The following is a 25,314-nucleotide window of genomic DNA, read 5'->3' on the forward strand; positions in this document are numbered from 1 at the left end:
CCGATGTTATTTTGACGCCATTCTATGTACGCATGTATAAAAAATGAATAAAGTTATTTTGAATCTTGAATCTTATTACTCTTATAGAGAAATCATAAACTGGTGTTGTTTGATTGTTTATTGATGTATTTTGATCAAATTTGACAATTGAATTTATTTTCATACGATAGGCCTACTATTAAAATTTTACCAAAAAACACCTTTTCTTTCTTTGATCAGCAAACCTAATTACTCAATAAACTAGGGATCGGCCAATCCTCAATACTTTGCTTTATTGAACTTGATACCGATTCTGAAAAAAGGAGGTTAATTATGAAGCAAAACTCGACTGACGTTGCAGGTTGTAAAGAGTGGCACATCAAAGTTTATTTGGAATACTATGAAGTCAGCGAAAATAAATAATTCTAATCTTCTTCGCTTTATAATAAAATACCCCACCACAGCAAATCTGCCAACCAAGCAAATTTCCATTTGTCTTAATTGAGTTTCTATTAAATCTATTTAAGTACCTAACATTAAGTTTAACGAGTACCTAGGTTTAGTGCCCCAAGGAAACTAATAAAGCGTGGTTTTTAGTAAAATATTAATAGCTTAGTATAAAATAAATCAATTTGCCAAGTTTGATCAAAATATACCTATCCATAAACAAGCAAACTACAACATTTTATAATATTCTCCATAAGAATAACATGAAAATTTTTAATTTACAATTTTTTGAATTTTCTCCGTTACCAATAACAGTCCCGGGTAAATCGGGAAATAAATTGGTCCCGGGTCTAGGTCTTACCGTGCCACCTATGGTAATAGCTACTTCCCTATAGGGAAATTCGCTAATACCAAAGAGTGACACCAAGACCCTAAAGATTCAAAGTTATAACCTCGAAACCGGTAGCTGCTCACTACAAAAAAATTCTAAGGATTACAGACTGAATCAGGTAGTTTTATACCATTTTAATATTCAAGAAGTGATCCTCGGGCAAAGAACATCAATATGAAGCTAAGTTTCATTAGTTATTTTTATACAGTATATGCGGAATCAATGCCCCGTCTTATTTATATTTAACTGTTCGGCTAATTCAGAGCTTCACGGTGACTATAAGAGACGGCTGTTTAGCGATATATTTTTATTTTTATCGTTATATGTTGTTGTTCCTGAAACAGCTGTCGTGCCTTTGTGTTGCTACCAATGGTGAATTGTTTGATTGTTGATTGCTGTGCGTAGTGAATTATTGTTAAAAAATTGCCAAAATGTGTGACGATCTCCGTTCGAGTGATATTAGAGAACTTTAATGTGATTCTTTAAGTTATTTAAGTGATATTGATGATGACATTATTGAAGATGACTTTGATATTACATTTTGAGTTTTTCACTCTTAAGCAATATGGAACATTCTATGTAGATGTACAAATGCTTATGCAAACAAAAAAATGCAGTGAATATTTTAAGCTGTGGAGTTTTTTTTTTTTTCAATTTAATTAAATAAAATATGTTAAAATTTATGTATTGAAGTACTATATTTTTCCTTATAGGCTAACCTAATCTATGCAACCTTAATCAATAGCAATGCAGTTATTTTTATTGTATAATGATTAAATAACATGTTCTTTTATTCATAAGGGTAGCGAGAAGCATATATCTATGTATTATGATGTGAATTTATTATCAGGTATCAGTATTGAGTGCGGAATTGAGAATCAAAACCAAAGTTCGGGAATAGGAATAAGTATCGGAATCGACTGATTCTGGAATTGGCCCATCACTACGTTAAACTTATTGTTATTTTCATAAGGAATAAGTTTGACATGTTTGAGGAAATAGTCCAGTAAATATCCAATCAGACGAATGGAAATTTGCTTGGTCTGCAGGTTTGCTGCTGAGGTTTTATTTATACATTTATAAACTATTTAACTAATTGTGCATCATCAAAAAGAATTACACTTATAAGATAGGACAATTTATGCAAGGAAGGTACACCTGTAAAAGATCAAAACAAACCATTAATTATTTAATCATAAACTAACTTACCCTTGACCAAGAGAAGCCAAAGTAGCTGGGGCCCCTGTTAGTTTCTGCAAGCGCTCTGCGTCTTTCATCAGTTGCACACGGGCAGACTGTGAGGGTTTTTTCACTTCTACAACTTGTCTTGTTTGGCCAAACTGTTTTTGACCTTGATTAAACAATTGTGTCAAACGTCTTTGATCTTTAGCCACTTGCTTCATTGTTGGCTTACCAACTGAGGCGGAAAAACTCCGGCCAGCGTAGAAAACCTGAAACAGTCCCGTTAAAAAGGATAGTAGGTGGGTTTTTTAAATTTCCGAACAGTTATTTTGATTTGAAGTAAAGACAGTATGGACATGGATGATGTTTCCATTTTTAAAGCCATCAGTTTTTATAGTCCGCGCGCGATATCTTTTCACTTGGGACTTGCACAACCTGGCAACGCTGCAGGGCTCGCTACCCCATCCTATACCTGACATGTTCCCCAACACATAATACAAGACGCGGGTGCTCGCCTCGGCGGTGCTACGTTGCCGATACAAAATTCACACGGAACACAAAAAATCCCAAATGAAAAGATATCGCGCGCGGACTATAGCACAGGTTCAATACTATGACCCTTATTGCTTTCTAACACTTGGCTGGCTTTCCTTAATTAACAGAGTGTGCCAGTAGTGTCTGTCTCTGTGCTGATGGCATGGATTTAAAAATATTCACTACGGTAATTCAACTTCTGACATGGATACTACTTTTTTTGTTTTCTTTAACTGTACAACAACAACGTTTGACCCTATATGAAAAATCTCCATTGTATGCTGGGCTGAGATTGTACAATGTGCTTCCGCCGTGCTATAAGTCACTAAGCAAAACCAAATTTAAAGAGACAATAGATAGTTTACTTATTGACAAGGCTTTTTACTTAATTGAAGATTTTTACAGAACTTCAATTTAGAACATGTTTTTATTGTTTTCATTTTAAGCGTTTTTAAGTTAAGTTTAAATGTTAAATGTTTCATGTATGGATATAATTTTGACAATGCACCTATTCTAAACGTTAAGCACAAAACATGTATGGAATGTTTTGTGCAAATAAAGTATGTCTTGTCTATGTCTAGTCTATGTCTATATGACATTAATTTATTATCAAATAATATGATGATGATCAAGTATAAAGATCATGTTATGTAATTTTAAGAATATTCTTTGCATATTTACACTTGTTGTTTATTTAATTTTATTTAGGCCTATTTGTTTTCTTTTTACAGCTATTTCAATATTAAAATTTTAATAGTGATCTAATCATGTTAAATAGATACAAGCCAAATTTGTTACTGTTTAAGAAGTAGGAAAAGGAAATATATTTTTGTACGGATAAAAGTTCACACTGACTCAAGATAAGGATGGAAAAGACATTAGTATTATAAGAAATGCTTGTATTACAAATTTATTGTACGTACCAAGTTGATAAATAAATTAAAAAATCAAATAAAAAATAATAATGTAGTTACCCACGTTGAATGAGTCTGCCTGTAGATGGGAATATTATAGCAAGACAGGGGGGAGACCTAATAATTATATTATAGCTAGTCATGCTAATTAAATTTGTGATGTGTCAATTCTCGTTGGGATTGGTATCGAGAATCGATCGTCAAAAGTTTATTCCGATACCGATACCTTGCGCCTTATATACTTATACCCTGCAATAGCCTGCGTGATCGGAAAATTACCACTATTGACGTTTCCATGACCGCTGGAGACGATGATGATGTCTAAATGGCCACGGGAGACGATGATAATGTCTACACAGCCGAAAATTTTTAATGAATTTGCCGCGACAACGGAAGATGATGATGTTCACACAACCGGTGATTGTGATATTCATTCAGTTTGCCTGACTGACTCCTTTAGTTATAATACAATTTTCTTTTTGATTTTTATTAGTTAGATCTCCATTTAACTTTAAAATGGTGGTTATTAAATGTGTTTAGAATGGTTTAAACTGAGCAATTGGCTAGTAAGACTTTTTCATTGCTACATAATTTTGTTCTTCACTTGAAAAACACCCTATTACCTCAAAAATACTTTTTAGAAGGATATAAAGACAGGGATTGGGAGTAGTATAACCAATCCGTTCGGAAAATTTGGTAAAATTGTAAAAAAATTGAATTGGTATCAACGCATCACTAAATAAAATATTATAGCTGGAGAAAGACTACTTCTCTGCGTATTGGCTAGTTAAAATATTACATGATACCACGTGGACCATTCATTTTTTTATATTTTATTTGAAGTGTGAAATGCAGTTACGCTACACACCTCAGACCTTGAGGGTAGTGTAACACTCACCCTTGCACAACACATAGTTAAATTTTCTTCTGAATCGTGTATAGGCGAAATGGCGTATATTGGGACAGTGTAAAAACAGGGACTACCCGTAATAAATGTTTCGTCCACTGACAAAATACAGCCGACATTGATATTTTCAATTTTCATGAACAAAATTCTTAATGTTGTAACAATTATTTTTCTGGATTACATACAGATGACACAATGCAGTAAAAATGTGCAGTAAAGAAAACATTGAACAGTTTTTTCTCTGTATATAGTGCATTTATTAGTACATTTTAATCATACAGAATTTCATTTAATTGTTTTCATAAGTATTTAACCAGAAAAGGCAATCAACAGGCAATCGTTACTTGATATATCAATTAAAAAGTTAATCAATGTTCAACTCAGCTTGTTTACTACTTCACCCTACATTCTGTACAACCATGTGCTATGGGATTGGCAATCACAGTTTATTAACATACCTCATTTTTTCCAAGCACTTTGTTCTTTAGTTGAGATAAACTACCTCCGGATGGAGCTTGCAATTCAGATCTCCTGGAAAATTTACTGTATTCTTGCTTTACGTGGTACACGCAATAATCACACTTGCTTAGATTGACTATCATAGTGCAAGATTCACCATTCTTCTTCCTGAAAATAATAAAATAAAGGTTATATATACATGTAGGTATATCATGTGTGATGTTGTATTTTCCAAATAAATTTGGTATTTAGAGACAAATTAATATGAATAAAAAGAAAAAATAAGAATAATGTGGATGAGACTTATTAAAATGAGGTGTATTTGATGGGGCTTTACCTTTAAAATTTTTGAGTTGCCCCCAAAATAACCCATTTTTGGTTTTCAGACGAAATTGGGATACAGTAGAACCTCGATTATCCGGGATAATGGGAGGGAGGGAAACCAAGGATAACTGAAAACCACGGTTAATCCAACAAGCCATAAACATGTATTACAAACTGATAAAAACGCCTCATAGTACCTACTAACTACATAAATGGAGGTTAATGTGATGATTAATTTGCATTTTACATGATCAAAGTACAATTAGTATTGTGCAATCGTGATATGTTAAGTCATTAACCTTGATACAGAAATAAAAACTGTTACGTTTGAACACGCTTGTTAACTTAAACAAAACAAAAATTGCTAAACACTGTACAGCAATAAATCACGTTAAGAACAAAACAAAAGAAAGTCTAGACTAGTAAGCTACTTTTACCGTAGTCATCATTGGCTACATGATGATTCAGAACAGAGGGATGTGGATAAAAACATTAGATAACAACTCATAAAACAGCATAAAATCATAGTGCTTAAGTCGTGAAGATAATAAAAACAGTATGTAAAATAAGATAAAGATAACAATGATGTAAAAAGTCCCTTATTATTTCTCTTTGTTCTATTCTTTCTTTGGTTTCTCTTCATCCACACATTCAACAAGTTGCCATGGTTACTAATGAATAAATCACCCAATCATAAACTGTTGTGACACAGCAAGCGCACAGCAGACAGTTGTGTAAGGAGCAGAAGATTGTCAGGGCAAGCGAATAGCTTGACCTTGAAGCACTCGATGGCCATTTCTTTGTTTTGCTTCCGTTTATTTTTTTTTTAATGAACTGTGATGTTTCAAAAACAATAATGGGGTTACCTACTGCATATAAAAATGGTCAAAAATAGTTAAATATACAGTGCATTTCAATTCAACATATTAGACTGAAGAAATCAAATTTATAAAATTTTCTTGTGATTTTTTGTGGTTTTTGTGGTTATGTAACATAATTTAACAGGCATCTACTAACCACAGATGATCCGTTGCCCGGTTGATTCGCCCCCGGTTAATCAAGGTTCTACTGGACCAACAAAATAGAGCTCTTTTATGCTATTATAGAGGTGTGCAAAGTTTGGTTTTCCTTGTGTAACCCTTGAAGAAGTTAAAACGGTGTCTATATTTTGCCCAGCCCTGTATATTTAATGAGGACATAAAATATACTATAGTTTGCAATTTGGAATCCCTTCAGTTTTATATTTCTTTAAATGATTGTATCATATAAAAGTAAAGACTAAGAACGGTATCTCACAGCCAACATATTTTATAGGCGGCTCAATCTGGTAGCAATTATAACACAAGGAAAAAATACTGTATATCCATAGTGAGTGTATCCATAGAGAAAGATAATACCTAGGTTCGGGCCACTAGATAATACCTAGGTTTGGGCCCACTATTTTATGTTTAGGTGATACTGAAGGCAATATTTCTGTAGCAAACTTGGTAAAAGACACGTCATATAAATAAATATATATCTTATTTACTTACCTTGCTCGACATGTACCCATGTCCTTTGATTGACCCCAAACCATGACTTGGTCCGCGTTAGACACAGACAGAGATGCAATCTGATTTGATGGTCTGAAACCCAAGAATTAGCATGAATTGGCTATGCTGTGGATACACGTTATGTTTAGGTCTACCAAGACCAACTTTAGATGTCAAGTTTGGCATAAACTAATTTTTTATATGAGAAGATCAAGTATTAAAAATCACTTAAGTTTCTTGTAAAAAAGAATAATCTGTTATATAGAAAACACTGTTTTACAGGACATACAAACATAACGAAATTAGATTTTTGTCAGTAGCACAAGTGCAAACAGTAACAACTATACATTTATGGCCAGCATGTGGTGCAATATGTACATACCAGGAACCATTTCTTCTTTAAGGGAATTCCAAAATTACGCATCCACACTCACAAGCCCTGAATCCTGACGGGTATTAAATAGCATTAACCAGCAATTAATGATGGCTGTGAAAACCCCGGAACGTGAAATTGAAGAATTTAAGAAAATTATGGAATCTGTATGAATTAAAGTGGACTCAACCTGACGGCCATTGTTTTCTAAAATAGTCCAGCATCTATAGGGGGTTGAGTATGCACTGAAAGTGTAACTCTTTTTGACTTTTGATTGTTGTTGGGGGCATCTTGGAGATGACAAAAACCGATGTTGTCGCCCTCCCAGCAGGTGCACAACTTAGGGGAGAAGGGGGTAAGGTGCTCTGAGACACGTTCTAGAAAATCGCTCATATCTCGTAAACTAGACACGATAGAAACAAGCTCTAAATGGAATTGTATTACCAACTTCATCCACTTTAAAAAAATATCAAGGAAAAATCCCGTATCTATGATATAATTTGAGCTATTTAACAATTTATTTAAAAATCTGAATTAAAAGCCATAAATAACGTTAAAATATGCATGAAAACCCGTTAAAACAACAAACAGTACAGTTTTTCATCGTGCATAATATGTTTATTGTTTATCAACAGTCAAAAGTCAAAAAGAGTTACACTTTCAGTGCATACTCAACCCCCTATAGATGCTGGACTATAAATAACGGACATCCAAAGAGAGTAGCCAACTACATTTCTTAAATGGCAAGAGTTAACAAACACTTAAAATTATTAAAATTTATAATTTACACAAAACAAATGAGCAATGCTAATTTCAAAAACATCCGTTTATTATCCTTTAACATGTTCGCTACCGAGCGACGCACATTTGCGTCGGTCCGGACACTCCTACAGACTAAAAGGAATGATCATGACGTTGCTTACAGACCAAATGATATAGGAATAACATTGCCGACAGACCAAAAGAGAAATATCGTTTAAATGGACTAATTGACTTCATATTAACCAAGTGAATTAGTAAGCAATAAATATTGTTTTTATTTATCGTTTTGAGCAAATTTTATAACGCCGCATATATGCGTCGGTCAGTCTATTTAATGAAATCCAGTTAAAAAGATTACATTTTCGTTTCAATAGACCAGGCGACGCACGTAAGCGTCGTTGTAAATTTGGTTGTTTCAAGCTTTTACACAAACAAATAAAGAAACTCCACTAAACACTAGCCAAAACTGCAAAGGTTATAACATTTACATCTGTTCTGTGATGTCGGGGAATACACAATGTAAACAACAATGTTGCCAACTGTTGTGTGACGTAATCAATCATCATATCCACAGACCAAGCGACGCACATTTGCGGCAGATATCCTTCTAGACCGATACGATAAAATCAGGGCTTTAAAATAGACCGTTGCTAAGTAATACACTGATTATTAACATTGAACACCGACGCAACTGTGCGTCGTTAGTCTATTTCAATGTGACCAGCTGACGCAAATATGCGGGTCTATTATGAGAAACGAGTCGACGCACAATTGCGTCGCTGGTCTATGCGAATGTAAATTCCATATAATTGCGGTAGCGAACGTGTTAAAAGAGAGATCACTCTGACTTCAAAACCTTTCATCCCAACCCCAATTACCCCAAATTGCTTTTAAGTTTTATAATGTTCCCCCATCTTTCCTATAACTCTTCTTTTGATAGATTTTTGTAGGATTTTATTTACTTAAGGCACTTTTTATATGCATTTCTGATAGCTTGTTTGATTTAAAACTCACCCCCTGTTTTCCAGAGGAGATGGATTCAGAATGGCTACTACAACATGAGTGTTTGTCTTCCATAGTGCTTGGTAAGCTTTTCCAAACAGGAGCACATTCACTGTTTTAACATCTTCTTTAAGGTCAGAGAGAGACCAGCTTAGATATGTCTTCCCCTGAAATGTACAAAATGTGAAAACTCCAATGATAATTCTCAATCAAATAAAAATTGAAATTAAAAAGCATTCTAAATTGTAATTCATCTTTGATTAAGCAGGAAAGGATTTATTTTTTTAATAAGGAAAAGTAACAAAACAATTATTCTTCAAATTTTATTTTCTGACAGCAGAAAAATCTACCACCAAAGGTTTTTGGTTTGATTAAGATTTACAGCTGAGTTGAGAACAAAATAATTTTAATCTATACGACAATAGTTTTTTAAACCTAGGCTAATCAATAATAAAAGGCATTTAGGCCCTAATCAAATCATTGTGAAAATCCTAGTGTTGGGCATTGGCCTATGCTCAATAGGGTGGGGCGAAAAAACTCAAGTTGCGAAATTGAAGTTGCCTTTCTTCTTCTTTTATTATGACCATTACAATTATATAACTCTTTACATTTGCAGTTGAAAATATGTCTTACCCCAAACTACCCCTTTTTTTTTTGGGGGGGGGGTGAAAAATCACATACAGCAAAAACTTCCCTTTTTGGTCATTCAAAAATTCCTTGAATACTATCATTTTATCTCGTTTAATACAAAAAATAACAGGGCAGTGGGACTTTTGGGACACACAATTAGGTTAATTTAATAAATTTCCCTTGATATCCTACTAGTTTATTATACAATTGGTCTTTTTTGTACCTGTTTACTCTGTACTTGTACTTGGGTTAGGAGCTACTCTGCATTTTCATTTGCTTTTAAAATTGGTCATGAGTGATCTAGATTGTAGTGTGGCTCTGGTGTATCGTACATCAAAGTACAGAGTAAACAGGTACAACAAAATATTCAGAAAAAGACAAAACCAAAGAAAGTAATCAATCATACCAATTGTAAAAAATTATGTAAATATCAAACATGCTCTTATTGGTTGGATGATGGGAAGGGTGCGGGTGGAACTTGCAAGTGCAACTTCCTCCACGTGGTGAGTTCTGGATTTTTTATATATTATTACCTTATCAATCGAGTAACTGCACAATTGGCTCGCAACTCAAAATAAACAAATGTTTTGCCACACATGATTTTTTTAAACATTTAAAATATATCAAAAAGTCATAATTTTTGCTTAATTTTCATGGAATTGCGCAATAGGGAAAAATACTTCAAGAAGTCAAATAATTTACATTACAATTTTTCACAGCTTAAAATAAAATAAAATTGCTATGTGAATCTTACAATTTTAGAATTTTTTTGTTTTTTAACTATTTTTTTATGTTAGGCCAATTGCGCAATTGGAAGATGAACTCCGATTTTGAAATTTTTGTTTTGTTTTTCTTGTATGTACCAATCACAACTTTTCCGCACTTTTGCAACTTCAATTTCACAGCTTGAGTTTTTTCGCACCACCCTAATGCTCAAGTGTAACATTTAATCCTTTGTTTAAGAAGTAGTTTCCCTTGATATCCTACTAGTTTATTATTTTTTTTAAAGTTTTAACAGAAACACTCATGGGAAAACTAACATGTAATTGTGTACAATAACAAAATGTTGTCATTTTTAAACTAAAAAAACATTTTAACTGTAGGCCTACCTTAACCATCCCCCGCCACATTTAAACTGTCAAATTAAAACATATTCTTGGCATCTTATTTCTAAGATTATTAATGTTTTAAGGTAGGCCTACTGTAATTTATATATTTGATGTTTAGGCTATATCTTCTCATGCCACCTCAACTATTTAGTAAAAAATATTATTCTTCTTTCTTAGGGGAAGAACACATCACCATCAACAGAGGTGAACAAAGGCCGCCAACCTCTTAAAAAAAATATATATATATATATATATCATACATTTTCGTAAATAAAACTACACATAAAACTCAAGATTTCTTTTCTTACCTTTTGGGATGTCTTGATTGTTTTTGAAACAATGACACCGGCAATGACCCAATCACTTGTCTTATCATTGTTGGCAATGTGATTTTCTAGTCTATTAAAGGTCACTGCTGTCTTCCCTTGCATTTTTTCTCTTAAAGTCTGGGATGATATAAGAGGAGTGCTGTAAAAATATTTGAAACACTGTTAAACAAGAAAAGGATTGCATCTGTTGTTTTATGTTAAAAATATATAAACATTAAATTAATAAAAAAGTGACAAAGTAATATCTTAAAATGATTGTTTATACTTGACTTGAGAACCAACAGATTTTAACAATGTACGAGGGACATTTTTTAAGTTTGGGCTGTTTGCGTATAGCTCCGTGGATCATGTACGCTATAACGAGGTTCCTTGCCATTTGGCATCACTTGTGAACAGAATGACACCATTTGCAGCTATGTAGCTGACGTGTATGCTTTGCTGTGTTTTTAAAATTTGTTAAATTTTTAAATCTCCAGCCGCGTGAGATATAAAGTCAGTGATGTTTTTTGATTACAAGAAATACATCTAATGTCGACATTTATTGCCAGATGATTGAAGGTTATGGCACCGATGCAATGCTAGAGGGGAAGTGTAGAATTAATTGGGCTAGGGAGTTTAAAAATGGCTGTGAAAATGTTCCGCATTATAGCCTACCCTCACTCATTGCACTTGGGCCATAACCTTCAATCATCTGGTGATGAATGTCGGCAACAGATATGTTTCTTGTAATTTTTAAAAATTATTTTATTTAAATTTAAAAAAAACGTATCACTGACCTAATCTTGCACACGGCGGGAGATTCAACAATTTGAATATTTTTTTTAACACAGCGAAGCGTACATGTCAGCTACAGAACTGCAAATGGTGTAATTCAGTTCACAAATGATGTCAGTAAGCAGCCAGGAGCCTCGTTGTGGCGTATTTGCGAACCACGGAGCAATACGCAAAAATGGTCCTTACTTAATCAACCCTCATAATAAAAAAAAAAAAAAATGTTAAGCCATTTTGCGCATACTGATGACCTAAATCAAGCAGGACTACATTTTCTAAAAAATCTCAGACCTTTTGATGAGTTTTAGGACAAGAGCAAAATAAAAAAAACTAATGAGCACAAATGTTGGATTAATAAGTATTTTGATATACGAATATAGATTTTAACCAAATATACTTATATACCTACATTATACGAATACCAAAGTAAGGATCCGTGTAAACATCTCCACTTGATTTATGTCCTGACGTGGAGGGAGAGGGAATTAGAGGAAGACTTGGTGCCAACAAAGGTTTATTGGACTTCCACGAGGTGTTCTTTGTGGGCTCTACTTCAGTGGTTGGCCTACTTTTTGTCATTAATTGTTTGATGTTGCGACCACAATCAGAGTACTTTTGGTCAGAGAAATATTTATTGTCTTCATCATCTGAAGAGTCTGTATCGCCATCATGAATCTCGCTTCTTTCAGATTGTTTTTTACCATTTTTTTCTTTCTTGAAAAGTTCACTCAAAGAAGGTACCGGTAAGTTAGTAGAAAGTGTATTATGTGATTCTGCATCCTTAAATATGTCAATGTCATAGGAAACTACACGATCATTATCTCTGACTGGAAGATTCTGTGTTGAGCTGGCAGAGTTATTTTCTATTCCAGAATCAAGTAGAGCTGACAGCTCGTCTAGCTCGTTTGCATTTGCTGCATCGGCATCCACTGAAAAATAGTTATCAAATTGTCAAACATTAGATAGCCTGGGGTAAAAATACAAGAACGTGCTAAAGGAGAGCCTGTTAGGTGCTTTACTAATTTAAGCAATAACTCCACAAAGTATGTATGAACAGCAGTGTACGTTCCCAGAGGCCAAGTCTTTAGTAGGATTGAGTCACAAGAATGGGATGTTACTTATGGGGTTTTGAAATTTAAAATGTGTAAACCCTTAAAACATGGAAATGTTCAATTTTCATTGCAACCAAAAAGTAAAGCTTAAAAAAGCATTTCATGTTGTCATTTAAGCATTGTTGTGCAATTAAAGGTTACGGAGGAAAAGAAAACTGTCGTAGTTTGCTTGTTCACATATTGATAGAATTTGGCAAATTTACTTTCATCCTATACTAGTAAAATATTGTAAAAAACACTATTTTACCTTCCATTAGCAAACCTAAGAACTTGATGAATCTAATGTTATTTAAATGGGGAATAAATCTAGTTCTTGTTTATGGAAATAATGGGGTAAAAACCCTATCAGACATATTTAAATTATCTTAGTACGGTATTGTAAATAATTTATGAAAATTAGTAGGCTATACAATTGTATCAAGTCATCATGTATTTTTTACAAAAAAATGTAATCATTAGGCCCTACAATATATTTTTTTCATTTCAAAATGGCGGCCTGTTTTAACTTAACCCTTCCTGGGCTATGGACGGATATATCCATCAATCTCCGTTTACGATCCGGGCTAGATACGGATATTTACTTCCCGAGAAATTTCTTATCTGGGCTAAAGACGGGTCTTTTCCGTCCAAAAACACAAATTGGTATACATTGGTACACAAAAAAACATTACACTGCATTACAAAGGGTTATTTTGTTTTTTGTGGTTGGTAATAATAATTTCTATAGCTGTTTCAGCTATTATTTTACGCCATAAAGTGAGTGAATATTGGGGACTTCAGTTCGCACAAGGATATTATTGAGTGAAGTTTACATATGTATTTTTGTGCTTTATTGAGCTCATGTGACCAATCTAAATGATCAGAATCAGAAATTTGAAGATGTTGTTGAGATGTTAAATTAAAGTACTGTAGAACACCGGTTAACCGATACCCGGTTTAACCGAAACGGTTCCATAAAACAATACAGGGCTAAAATATAAGTAATACGTACCGGTAATGTAAAATGCTTTAGTAACTTCAGTTGTTTGTTAGTTTAAAGTATTTTTTAACCCATTTTAACATTTCTGTAGCTGAAATAAAATACTTATTATAAAGACATTGAATACAATTCATTTTTTCAACTCTCCTTGGTAACTTAATGCATAAGCATTTTGCATTTTTAGCATATGACGGGTTAACCAACAAAATGGTTATCCGAAACAGCTCTTCCCCCTTTATTTCCGTTAACCGGGGTTCTACTGTGAGGAGGATTTTATACTTTGACTGGCAATGTAAATAATTATATGGAATGTGATGGATATAATGAGCCTGAAGAACAGTCTTTACGTAGCCTAGTCTTGATAATTGGGGATGTTTGGGGGGTAATTGGGGATGAGGACATGGGACTGAACTGAGTGGTTTAGATTTACTTCAGAATTATAGATACAATGTTAGGGATAAAAAATAAAACAAGAAAATACATCAAGAAAGAAGGAATAAGGTTGAGGTATACAGTATACGTCTGCGGCCCACAAGAATATTCAAGATATTGTTTAGGGGTCGTCTTCATATTTTGTGATTGTTGGTAAGGGCGGCAGACTGGTTTTATCTGTCCACCCAATGTTTTTTATGAGCCTAAGACAGATAGGCTATATCCGTCAAGTAAAATTTTATTTTCATCATAACTTTTTTACAGATTTAGTTCAACAGCGCTAAGTAAAATCTTTTCATGATCCATGAATTATTTCAAACAAAATATATAGGTACCTACTGTACCAAACATAACCACATTAGTTTTTAAATTTTGGCAACAAATAATTAAGCTCCAGTCTTTATTTAATTTAGCCCTGGAAGGATTAAGTTAGGCTAATTACAAAAAATAATAATAATAATTTCAAACAGGGTAAATTTGATTTGATTTTATTCTTATTAGGTTATTTAGGTTAGGCTAAATATTAGATTACGTTGGGTTATGTTAGGTTAGGCCTACCAATAAAATGGGTAACTTAGGCTAAGTTATTGTTGTAAACATGTCCCAACATAACCCAACCCAACCTAGCCTAGGTTTGGTCATTTTGGCGCTAACTAGATTTTCCTACACTTTTCGAGCCGTATCTCCGTTAATATCCATCGGATCTTGAACATTCGGTAGGCCTAGTTGAGTTATGACTACCTCCAGTCAACACTCTAAAAAATATAGGCTATAGGCCTAAGTTCTTTATATTATTTTTTTTTTTGCAGAGGATACACGTCCATTACCGGACATGGATTAGGTGTCCAGCAGTTAATGTCATAACCTGATAACATCTTCCAGCCCAACCGAACATTGCAGGCCGATTTTTCAAGAACTTGGTATCTTGTCGGTCTACAGCCAGTTTATACTGAACACCTTAGTCCTTCTGAGAAACAACTTAAGTAACTTCTCAACTAGAAGCATGCAGCACAATTATGGGACCCGCGGGGCTGGTGACCTTGACCTACCTCGTTGTCGGCTTCGCCACACACTTCAGTCATACCCCTCAATAGCGATAAAACTATTTAACACACTGCCGACTAATATCCGAGCTCTTGACCCAAAGCGATTCAAATCCGCACTTCGCCAGAGCCTACTCAGCAGGCCCTTGTACTCTTTAAAAGAACTTTTTGACGAGCCACTCGCTTTCCCCAAAAAAGTCACATCCGTCAGTTCAGTTTAATTGTATATATGTAATATAGTGTAAAAATCTAACGACGCAATCTATCCAACATTTGTTGGGCAACAATGAAGAGATCAAGTATCAAGTAAGTAAGTAAGTAACCTAACCAACCCAACCAAACTTGCTGATAGTGAAAAAAGTCGAATGAAGGTTAAATTCTGTTCATAAAATACAATTAAGTTATAGGTAGGGATATTGCAATACTATCGATATCAATGCATATTGATATTTTCGTTTCAATATTTCCGATATTGTATCGATATTGGGGTTTCGATAATATCATGATCGGAAGAATTTTGTCGATATCGGTTCTCGATATTGAATTTTCTAAGTTTAGATAAAGTTTTAGGTTTTAGTAATATCAACATACCTCACGGCCGCCTTTAACTCCAGGCCGCAGCCTTCGAAGTGGCAATGTCGCAAGTGGTGTTGTAACAGCTGTTTGGTTTGGAAGCAGCTAATGGTATTTGTGTATTAGTGAAAGATTGGTTACTGGACTATGACATTATTAACTCCACTTAAAATATACAGATCTAGATTTCTAATTCATAATGTTTCGGTTTTCCATTCTGTATGTTTTATTTTCAATATTTTAATAAATTTATGTTCATAAATTTAAATCAATAGAGTGCGAATTAATGAGCTGATGTCACCTGTCTGCCATGTTATCTTTTGGGACGTCTGTCACTAAACAACACCACTTACGCGACTTTGCCAATTGTAACAGGCCGCGGCCTGTGGTTAAAGGTGGCCATGCATAAGTTACCTTCTTATCGAGTTAAGTTATGTACAATATAAAATCCACACTTATATGGGAATAGCTGGTTATATTTTTTGTGGTAGAAGGAACTCAGCTAGTAGCAACTGATTTTTATTGCTGGAGTGTTGGTTGCGCTGTTAGCTGTCACTTGTTAGTTGTCAGAGCTCAAGAGCCGTTGATTATAGCCTACACTAAAGTCCACCAGTGCTAACCTTGTTTAAATTGTTGTAAAAACGGCCATTATTGTTTTCATTGTAACTCCAAAAAATTAGGCTGGTTTTGAAATGCACTGTGTTTAAAGCTCCAAACAACTATGTTTATCGCTTAGATTTGTATTATTAATTTCAAATTTCACTTCCTCTTTGGTCCTTATAAGTAAAAAGTATTAATAATCAAAACTAAAGTGAAAGTAACATATCTGCCAAAGGATTTCCTGACAGAACGCCTAATCAAAAAATCTAAACATGCTCAAGCAAGTCATTAAAAAGTAGATTCCTCCAAAGTAATATCGATATTCGATATTGACAAAAAGTTGTAAAGATATTGAAGCGAATCAAACCGAGCCCTCTATACACTACACCACGAACACAGATGGCTGTACATCGTAACGTTGTAAAGGTGTTCCGGGCCCCCGCAAGGCCGCAACCTGGTGACGTCACTGCCAGACGCCTAATCCACATCCGGTTACCGGACACGTAGGCCTATCCTGTTTTTTTTTTATCTGTTTTGTTTTTTAGCACTGATTTAAAAAATTATTGTCATTTTTTAACCCTTTGAGTGCCAACGTCCGGGGAACCGGACGTTTTTAAAACGAGCCAAAAGTGCCGCCGTCCGTCCGACCGGACGTTTTTAGAACGAGCCAAAAGTGCCATCGTCCGGCTGACCGGACGTTTCGTAATGATCGAACAGTTGTCATAACAACCGAATGGATACTCGGATTCTTTTAACCCATATATTAACATTGAGTTGAAAGTTACTAGATGCGATACATCGATTTTCGTTGGTCGAAATATCGAAAATTCGATTTTTACGAAATTTTAACCTAAAAATCGCCAGATCGCGCTCGGCATTTTTAGCGCGACCTTTGGGAAAAATCATCGGCATTTTTTGAGCGTTACTTTTATTTCTCGCCTGGCACACTAAGGGTTAAGGAAAAGCACCGTTTTCCGGGAAAGCCGAAAAAAACAATTTTTTGCAAAAAAATCATGATGTTGGTAATCTAATTTTGCGAAATTTCACAACGAATTCAATCATAACGATCAATGTTTTTAATTGTGTTTGAAAGTAGGCTATAGGCCTAGGCCTGTGCATACTTTTCGAAGAAGTAGCCTACCTCTGTAAAATAAACCTAAGGCTATGCAAAGTTTGAAATGCTAAATCAAACTACCTATAACTTAAGCCTAGGGGCCTAGATTAGGACAATAAATATGTCAACTTACTTTTCCCTCGACACTCAGCTAGGGCCTAGGCCTAGTCTATTTAATATTCCTTTACCTCCAGCAGCTACCTAGGTAGGCCTACAATACCTTGGAACTTGGCAAACAATTTAGTTAGTTTATGTACTTAATTAACATTTTAATAACTAAGGTATCATCACAAATAAATCAAAATTTCCATTCTCACTAAACTGAAAACTGAAACTGATTCGCAGCCAAACTAACTTACTAACTTGAACTTGAGTTTTTGGCTTGATTCCATAAAATAAAATGGCGAATCTCTTCAATTTAACTTGAAAACACTGCTTAGCGCCAACCGCCAATAAGACTTTTTTCTTTGACATCACACTCACAGACTAAATTTTCTTATACATGCAGCCATGCAGAGCAACTGTGTGAAAAACAAAATTATTGTTTACAAACGTGTTCATTTCATATAATACAGTAGTTATATTTGATTGTTTTATTTTCACTAACAAATTATACATATTATACCTTAATATTTAAGGTAACAATTATCAAATTACTCAAATTAAATCTTTATTAATCGTTGGATCCGAATATTTTAAGAATATAGTGAAAATAAATGTATTATACTATAAGTAACCTTATTGATTTTGTTTATATAAGTAACCCTTAAAATATTTTGTTTCGATATTAATTGTCATAAAAATTTTAGGAAAAATGAAAAATTAAGAGGTTGAGAGTAGAGTCATTAATTGTATATATATATATACAGAATGTCCCACGTAAAGGTGTCTCAAATTGATTACGGAAAAACGGCTTAACATGCGAGGATGAAATGAAATTATTTCCCGCTAAATTGACCCCAAGGAATAACGTACAAATATTTTTTAACTTTTTTCCATACAGGGTGTGCCAAATACTGATGGTCACTAGTTCAAATCTCGGAATTTTCAAACGTAAACATATGTCACGTTGGAGATCATTTTAAAGATATTTAATAGACAAACATTTGGGCTTAAACAGAAATGAATTATCTTTTTCCGTTTCAAAATGGTGGCAATTTATTTGGAAAAGATTAAATATGTTTTTAATACCCTGTGTTTCCTATACTAATTCACTTAGCCTTTCTAAGGTTGAATTATCTTACTCGTTATGATATATTAGCTTAACTGTGATATGCTACAAGTAACGGGTTTTTGAAATAATAAAAAAAAATTGACTTTTGAAAATTTGCAAAATACCCATTGTTCAAAATTTTCAAATAGCAACATATTATGTCAAGTGGCACATCATTTTATAGGTCTTTTATATCCAAACAACTTTGTAATTACACTTACTTTACTACGTATCTCTTTTAGTTTTTGTGTAAATAACAAAAAACCTAATTTTCCATAATGAAATGCATGTTATTTGGGTTTAACGCTAAATTAAATAGGGCCTGTGTGTGTGGGTAATTATATTTTTACGTTATTCATTGACGTTGATTTAGCTGGAAATAATTTTATTTCATCCTTGTGCGTTAAGGCCGGGGCCACACTCATCTTATCTCGCTGATTTTTTTCCCACGGGCGTTACCCGTGGGTTTGAGAGATACATTACGGTATATGGGGCAGGCCACACTAGAGTAAAAACGTCCGTGAACGCGTTTGTCAGTCTCGCTGGTTTTACCAGCGACAAACGGAATTGCACGTGTATTCTCTACTAACATTCCACGGGCGTTAAACGTAAAACTAGTCGCGGGGCATTGCGGCTTATGGGAGTGAACACACCCATCTTATCTCGCTGAATTTTTTCCACGGACGGTTCTAGTTTTAACCTGACTGATTTACTGTGAAGTGAGCGTGGAGGGGGGGAACCGGAACACGGACACGGACGATTTTTATTGCCAATTGCTAGTGTGGCATGCTTTATCAGTCTCGTTGGTTTGCCCGAAAAACCTATCTCGTAAAATCTCGTGCAATTCCGTTTGTCAGTCTCGCTGGTTTTACCAGCGAGACTGACAAACGCGTTCACGGACGTTTTTACTCTAGTGTGGCCTGCCCCATATACCGCAATGTATCTCTCAAACCCACGGGTAACGCCCGTGGAAAAAATTCAGTGAGATAAGATGAGTGTGGCCCCGGCCTAAGACGAGTGTGGCCACGGTCAAATTGTTTCACGTGCGTCACACGTGAAAACGTAAAAAAACAGTCTCGCTGGTTAAAATTTACAAGTGTGGCCCCGGCCTTTAAGCCGTTTTTTCCGTAATCAATGAGACACCTTACGTGGGACACCCTGTATATAAATTTAGATACTTACTTGATACAGTACTAACTTACTTACTTGATACTTGATGTCTTAATCTTTGACCGACATTATCGGATAGATTGCGTAAATTTATTTAATATACAGGCCTACAATTTTTACAAAACTAATATTTACAAACACTACAAAAAATGTGTGGCATGGTGGTTTGGATCAATTAGGTCTAGTTGTATGTCACATAGGTATCAGAATCAGGATGGAAAGAGTGGCTCTTCAAGCCTGGCCAACTAGTACAACGGCCTTTTTACCAGTGCTCTGGTGGGTCTTTTTGAAAGGCTTAATCTTCAAGTCTCTAACACAGTTTTAGGAAGCTTGTTAAAAATCCTGATAGCATACCGTGGGTAGCATTTCAGAGATCTGCTTATAGACGACATTCAAAGTTTACTGCATTCCGTGTCTCATATAAGTATGCTGGTCTCTCCATCTGTCAAAGTCAGTTTCCTTTTCCTTCAGGAGACCAAGGATTTTGTACACATACTGGCTGAACACGGTTAGTACTTAATTGCCATTCTTAAAAAATCGGGCGACAGTGGTCGTAATATACCCCGCGCAAATGTGATCACCCGAAGTGGCCGAAGTGTCATCTTTTGCATTAGTTAGAACCTGTTGCGCAGCTGAACAGTGACCCACAGGACCAAGCCATGTATTAAGCACACTCCCTCCAATTTCGTAGAGTCTCAGCTTGTCCAAAAGTATGCTATGCGATACAACGTCAAAAAAGCTTTACTGAGGTCACACAGATTCAGGCGAACAGACTCATTGTTTTCAAAAGCGTCCGTGATTATTATATGTTGGCAAGGTTGATTAGAGCCGAAGTAGTGGAACGCCCTCTTCTGGAGCCATGTTGTGCGTTTCTCAAAAGAGTGTTTACCTGGTGAGTAATATGTGTCGAAACAACTTAGTCCAAATTTAATACACCGAAGGGTTAATTTATTATTAAACAAATTTAATAATAACCACATGTTTTACGTTCTATTGGATCACAGAACCTGCTACTTAAAAAACCCTAGGGGTCATCAAGCATCCCTACACACTTTAACATAGCACTAAATGAAATTGGGAGATGACTGCCTCCACTCATCATAGTCATGCTTGAGGCATCTTCCCCTCCATAATTGTATCTACAGCGACAGATCCCACAGTCAAAGCGGTCTATTGCCTTTTGAGTCGACGCATGATCAATCACGAAAATTTTCTAGCTTCTATATTGTGGCTTTCAGTTGTCACAATACCAATACATAGATTTACTCACCCAACTGGGAGTCATCAGCTATAGGGTACATCAAAGACATGGTGTCAAGCTATATGTGGTCATCCTCGTTACGACTATGCTTTTGACAATGTATTTTCTTTTGAAGGAGGTGTGATAGACTACAAGAAGTCAAGTACTGAATAAAAAATGACAAAATTCTGCAATCCGTTGATTCTTTGTGTGACGTGCTCCATAGTATACCAGGCTCTCCTACCAGGATATGGTCTCTCCTATAGCACACAACAACCAAGAAACATCCTGCTTTACTTTACCAGAATTTGGAAGGAGCTTCTTTGTTCTTCACCCTAAAATTTGTACAAAGCCCACTTCTCTGACCGCCATACATCATAACATAACTGTTTATCGTTTCGGAAAAGTCAGCCGACTTTACTTACCAGTTACCTAATTAGTTAGTAGTTTAATTTTGGTTAGACAAACTTTAGTTGCGCACTAGCACTGAGTCTTGGTCGCCGGAATATTCCATGGTGAGACAACTGAGCTGATGCAGAAGTTAGGAGGTTAAAAGAGTTCAATATTACAGACCCTCCTTTTAAATTTGGAATAAAGCAAAGCCCCAGCTAGGGTGTAGCAACAGAACCTCCCCCAGGGGCGGCTCCAGGAATAATTTTTGGGTAGGCCTCACAAGGATCAAGAAAGAGTTTGATTGGGGGACAAGGGGTTTGAAGGACTTCCCCACAAAAAAGGGAAATTTTTAAATTTTAATGGAAAATAATTATTTTAAATATTTTCTGTTAATTTACATATAACTAAATTTCTTTATATATTTATAATTTTGAAATATCTACCAAAATTTTGGGTTGGCCCGGTCCTACCTGGCCTGCCCTCTGGAGCCGTCCCTGATCTCCCCAGCTGATACGTAATTGGTGTGGGAATTTTTGGGGCCGTCACATACGCTACTCGTAAATAGTAATAATTACACTCGTAGAAGTTTTTAAGGCACTCCCCAAGGCTCATACCTTAAACTTTCTACTCATGTTGTCAATATTATCTTTACACAATCCTTGCGGAAACTACTACAGTTCAACTGAATACAGCTGTCCAAATTTTGTAAACTATAAAAAAGAGTGCATAAAATTTGTAAAATGTACCCTTAAATAAGAGTGAAACATTTAGTTGACGCCATTGTACTCCAACGTCACCAACACACATCAACTCTTGCTCTATTTTCCCTTATACAGTATCGAGTTATCTTCACTTTAATCTTTGCTTATAGTTATAACACATTCATCACTTCCAACACGACACCTGCTGCCTGGGAGTGTTTGAACTGAGAGTTGCTGACTGGACGCTCAGCAAACTGACCACAGACACTGCCACTTCTAACAGTGTCTACAACTTACTACCAACCAGTAATACAGTGCAACACTGTATTCTTCATTAATCTACACAAATTTTTGACAACAGAAATAAATTTATTTATTTAAATAGTTCTAATCCTGACATAAAGAACCAGCCAAACTTTTCAAAACTGATATAATTTTTAACCTGAACCTCAAGATTCCTGACATAAAGAACCAGCCAAACTTTTCAAAACTGATACAATTTTTGAACCTCAAGATTCCTGACATAAAGAACCAGCCAAACTTTTCAAAACTGATATAATTTTTAACCTGAACCTCAAGACTTCTGACATAAAGAACCAGCCAAACTTTTCAAAACTGATACAATTTTTAACCCGAACCTCAAGATTCCTGACATAAAGAACCAGCCAAACTTTTCAAAACTGATATAATTTTTAACCTGAACCTCAAGATTTCTGACATAAAGAACCAGCCAAACTTTTCAAAACTGTTAGAATTGTTAACCTAAACCTCAAGACTTCTGACATAAAGAACCAGCCAAACTTTTCAAAACTGATACAATTTTACACCTGAACTTCAAGACCCCTGACATAAAGAACCAGCCAAACTTTTCAAAACTGATACAATTTTACACCTGAACTATGTCGAAGAACAAAACAAAAGTTTCAAAATATCCGTGTGGTGAATGCAACATCGGTGTAAAATATTCCAGTATAAAATGTACTGGTCCCTGCAACTCCTGGTTTCATGGTGGGTGTGTCAATATCACAGAAAAACAATTAAAAAACCTTTCTAAAGAAGACATTTCCCTATGGAGGTGTAACAATTGTAGTGATTTTTCCCTCACCTCTGGAAAGCCAGAGTTACAACTAAAAGAAGACCAAACTCCCACACCCCCAAATCAAATATCCTCTGGAAGTCAGGGTAACAAAATGGGCGAGGTAGAAAACAAAATTCTAGAACTAGAAAACTCAGAAGATCCCGATTTAGAAACTTCTCTAACACTTGCAGCAGAAGTTGGAAACGCACTTCTAGCACAAAATAGCAAACTAAGAGAAGAAGTACTCAACCTGACTCAACAAAACTCGAGTCTGGCCCAGAAACTAACAAACATACAAACCATCGACATCATGAACTACCACGCTCAAATTGAACAACTAGAAGACGAGAAAAATACTATTCTAATTAGAAACAACAACCTAATCGAAACAATAACTGAACTAGAACACCAATTGGAAAAGGAAGTAAGCCTAAGAAACACTCTCACAAAAACATTTGAAGATTATGACAAAGACAGGGAAGAAACTTTTAATAGCTTCATCACAAAAATAAAGGACATGGAGAATGAAATTAAATGCCTTAGGCAAAAAAATACATGCAGCAGAATAAACACCGGAGAAGAATCTACAAAATCATTCAGAGAGACAAGCACACAGACAACCACTACAGAGGCGAAGGACCTCACAAACAAATCCACAGTTTCAGACAACAAAAAGCCAGAAGCATCAAACACAGAAACACTAATTCTACTTGAACTAAAGGCCCTAAAAGAAAAACAGAATAATATGGAGTCAAAAATGAAGAAATTAGAAGATAAAATAACAGTAGAAGATTCCCAGCACCTAATAACTGAGAAAAAGGAGACTCCTTGCAAGCCAATTAACACACCAAGACGAGTTTCATATAATAAAAACAAATTGGCAACTACTAAGAAAACCCATTTCAGTGTTTCCTTGCAAATAGCAAAAAGCAAGTTGAGGAAAGAAGCACCAGAACACCAAAGTCAACCACAACAAACACAAAATCAAAATATTAAAGAACCCAAGGCCATCAAAATCCCAAAAGGAGTTTGCTCTACTTTCAAGGGCACTATATCTCCCCCAAAAAAATCAACTAAACCAAAGAACACAGGGAAACCCCCGATCACCGCCAAGCTTCTGAAGCCGGGAGAGACCATTGAAGACTTCTTTTGGAAAAATATAGACCTATATAAAAAGAATATTCTGTCACACACCAAGCGACTAAACATGACCGAGATGGACTGCCTCTCTTCTCAAGGAGAACAGAAACATGAGCAGCTGCAGGAACCCAATTCAAGTCAACAATCCAATCACTCTACAGTGTCCCATACTATAACCCCTTTTTTAGAAACAAACAGCCTGAAAAAAGGAAAAGAAAAATCTGCAAATCTCCAAATAATTCTTGTGTAGCAATAATGCACCAAAATATTAGAGGACTTGCTACAAAGACGAACAGACTACACCATATTCTCAATGACACAAAACCAAGCATTCTAGTCTTGACTGAACACGGACTGAAAAAAACAGAGCTAGAAGCTACAAAAATTCCCGGCTACTCTTTAATTACCCACTTTAGTAGAGAAGAACATAAACTTGGAGGTGTTGCAATATATTCCAAGGAATCCCTTGCTGATACAGTATCAGCTATTAACATATCAAACACATGCCAGGAGTTAATTTTCGAAGCAGCAATGATTCGCATGCAGACAACAAAGAAAAAGGATATCTACATTCTGGGAATCTATAGACCACCAATCGAAAATGCAAGAATTGCCCTTGACCTCCTATCAGACACGCTAGAACTACAAGAAGTACACAAGAAAAACCTCATACTCATCGGTGACATAAATATCGACAGGCTCACCCAAGATTCCAAAAACACCATGCTGGAAGAAGAGTTAACCACACAAAACATCTGGAGATTTCCTCTAGAGGCCACCAGAATAACCCATGACACAGCCACTTCAATAGACTGTATATGCTCAAACATACCATATGCGTATATTACTGGACAAGTTGTGCATACTGGTCTATCTGACCA

The 25,314-nt window shown here is 35.3% G+C and overlaps 1 protein-coding gene across 1 annotated transcript in view; it reads right to left on the reverse strand.

Moving 5' to 3' along the window:
- The window catches only part of LOC128998773 (protein MCM10 homolog), a 41,226-nt gene extending 23,353 nt beyond the window's left edge, over positions 1-17,873 (reverse strand). The window contains exons 1-7 of the mRNA XM_054425120.1: positions 17,632-17,873; positions 12,055-12,574; positions 10,854-11,013; positions 8,819-8,973; positions 6,670-6,762; positions 4,813-4,981; positions 2,027-2,268 (exon numbers count right to left, since the gene is read on the reverse strand). Coding sequence (XP_054281095.1) covers positions 2,027-2,268; positions 4,813-4,981; positions 6,670-6,762; positions 8,819-8,973; positions 10,854-11,013; positions 12,055-12,574; position 17,632 — 1,340 coding nt within the window. The 5' untranslated portion in view covers positions 17,633-17,873. The remainder of the gene's footprint in view (positions 1-2,026; positions 2,269-4,812; positions 4,982-6,669; positions 6,763-8,818; positions 8,974-10,853; positions 11,014-12,054; positions 12,575-17,631) is intronic.
- Positions 17,874-25,314: the final 7,441 nt, after the last annotated feature.

This window comes from Macrosteles quadrilineatus, unplaced genomic scaffold (assembly GCF_028750875.1).
Source record: "Macrosteles quadrilineatus isolate MER2022 unplaced genomic scaffold, UCM_ALF_1.0 Scaffold_7__1_contigs__length_78375512, whole genome shotgun sequence".
Classification (NCBI taxonomy): Eukaryota; Metazoa; Arthropoda; class Insecta; order Hemiptera; family Cicadellidae; genus Macrosteles; species Macrosteles quadrilineatus.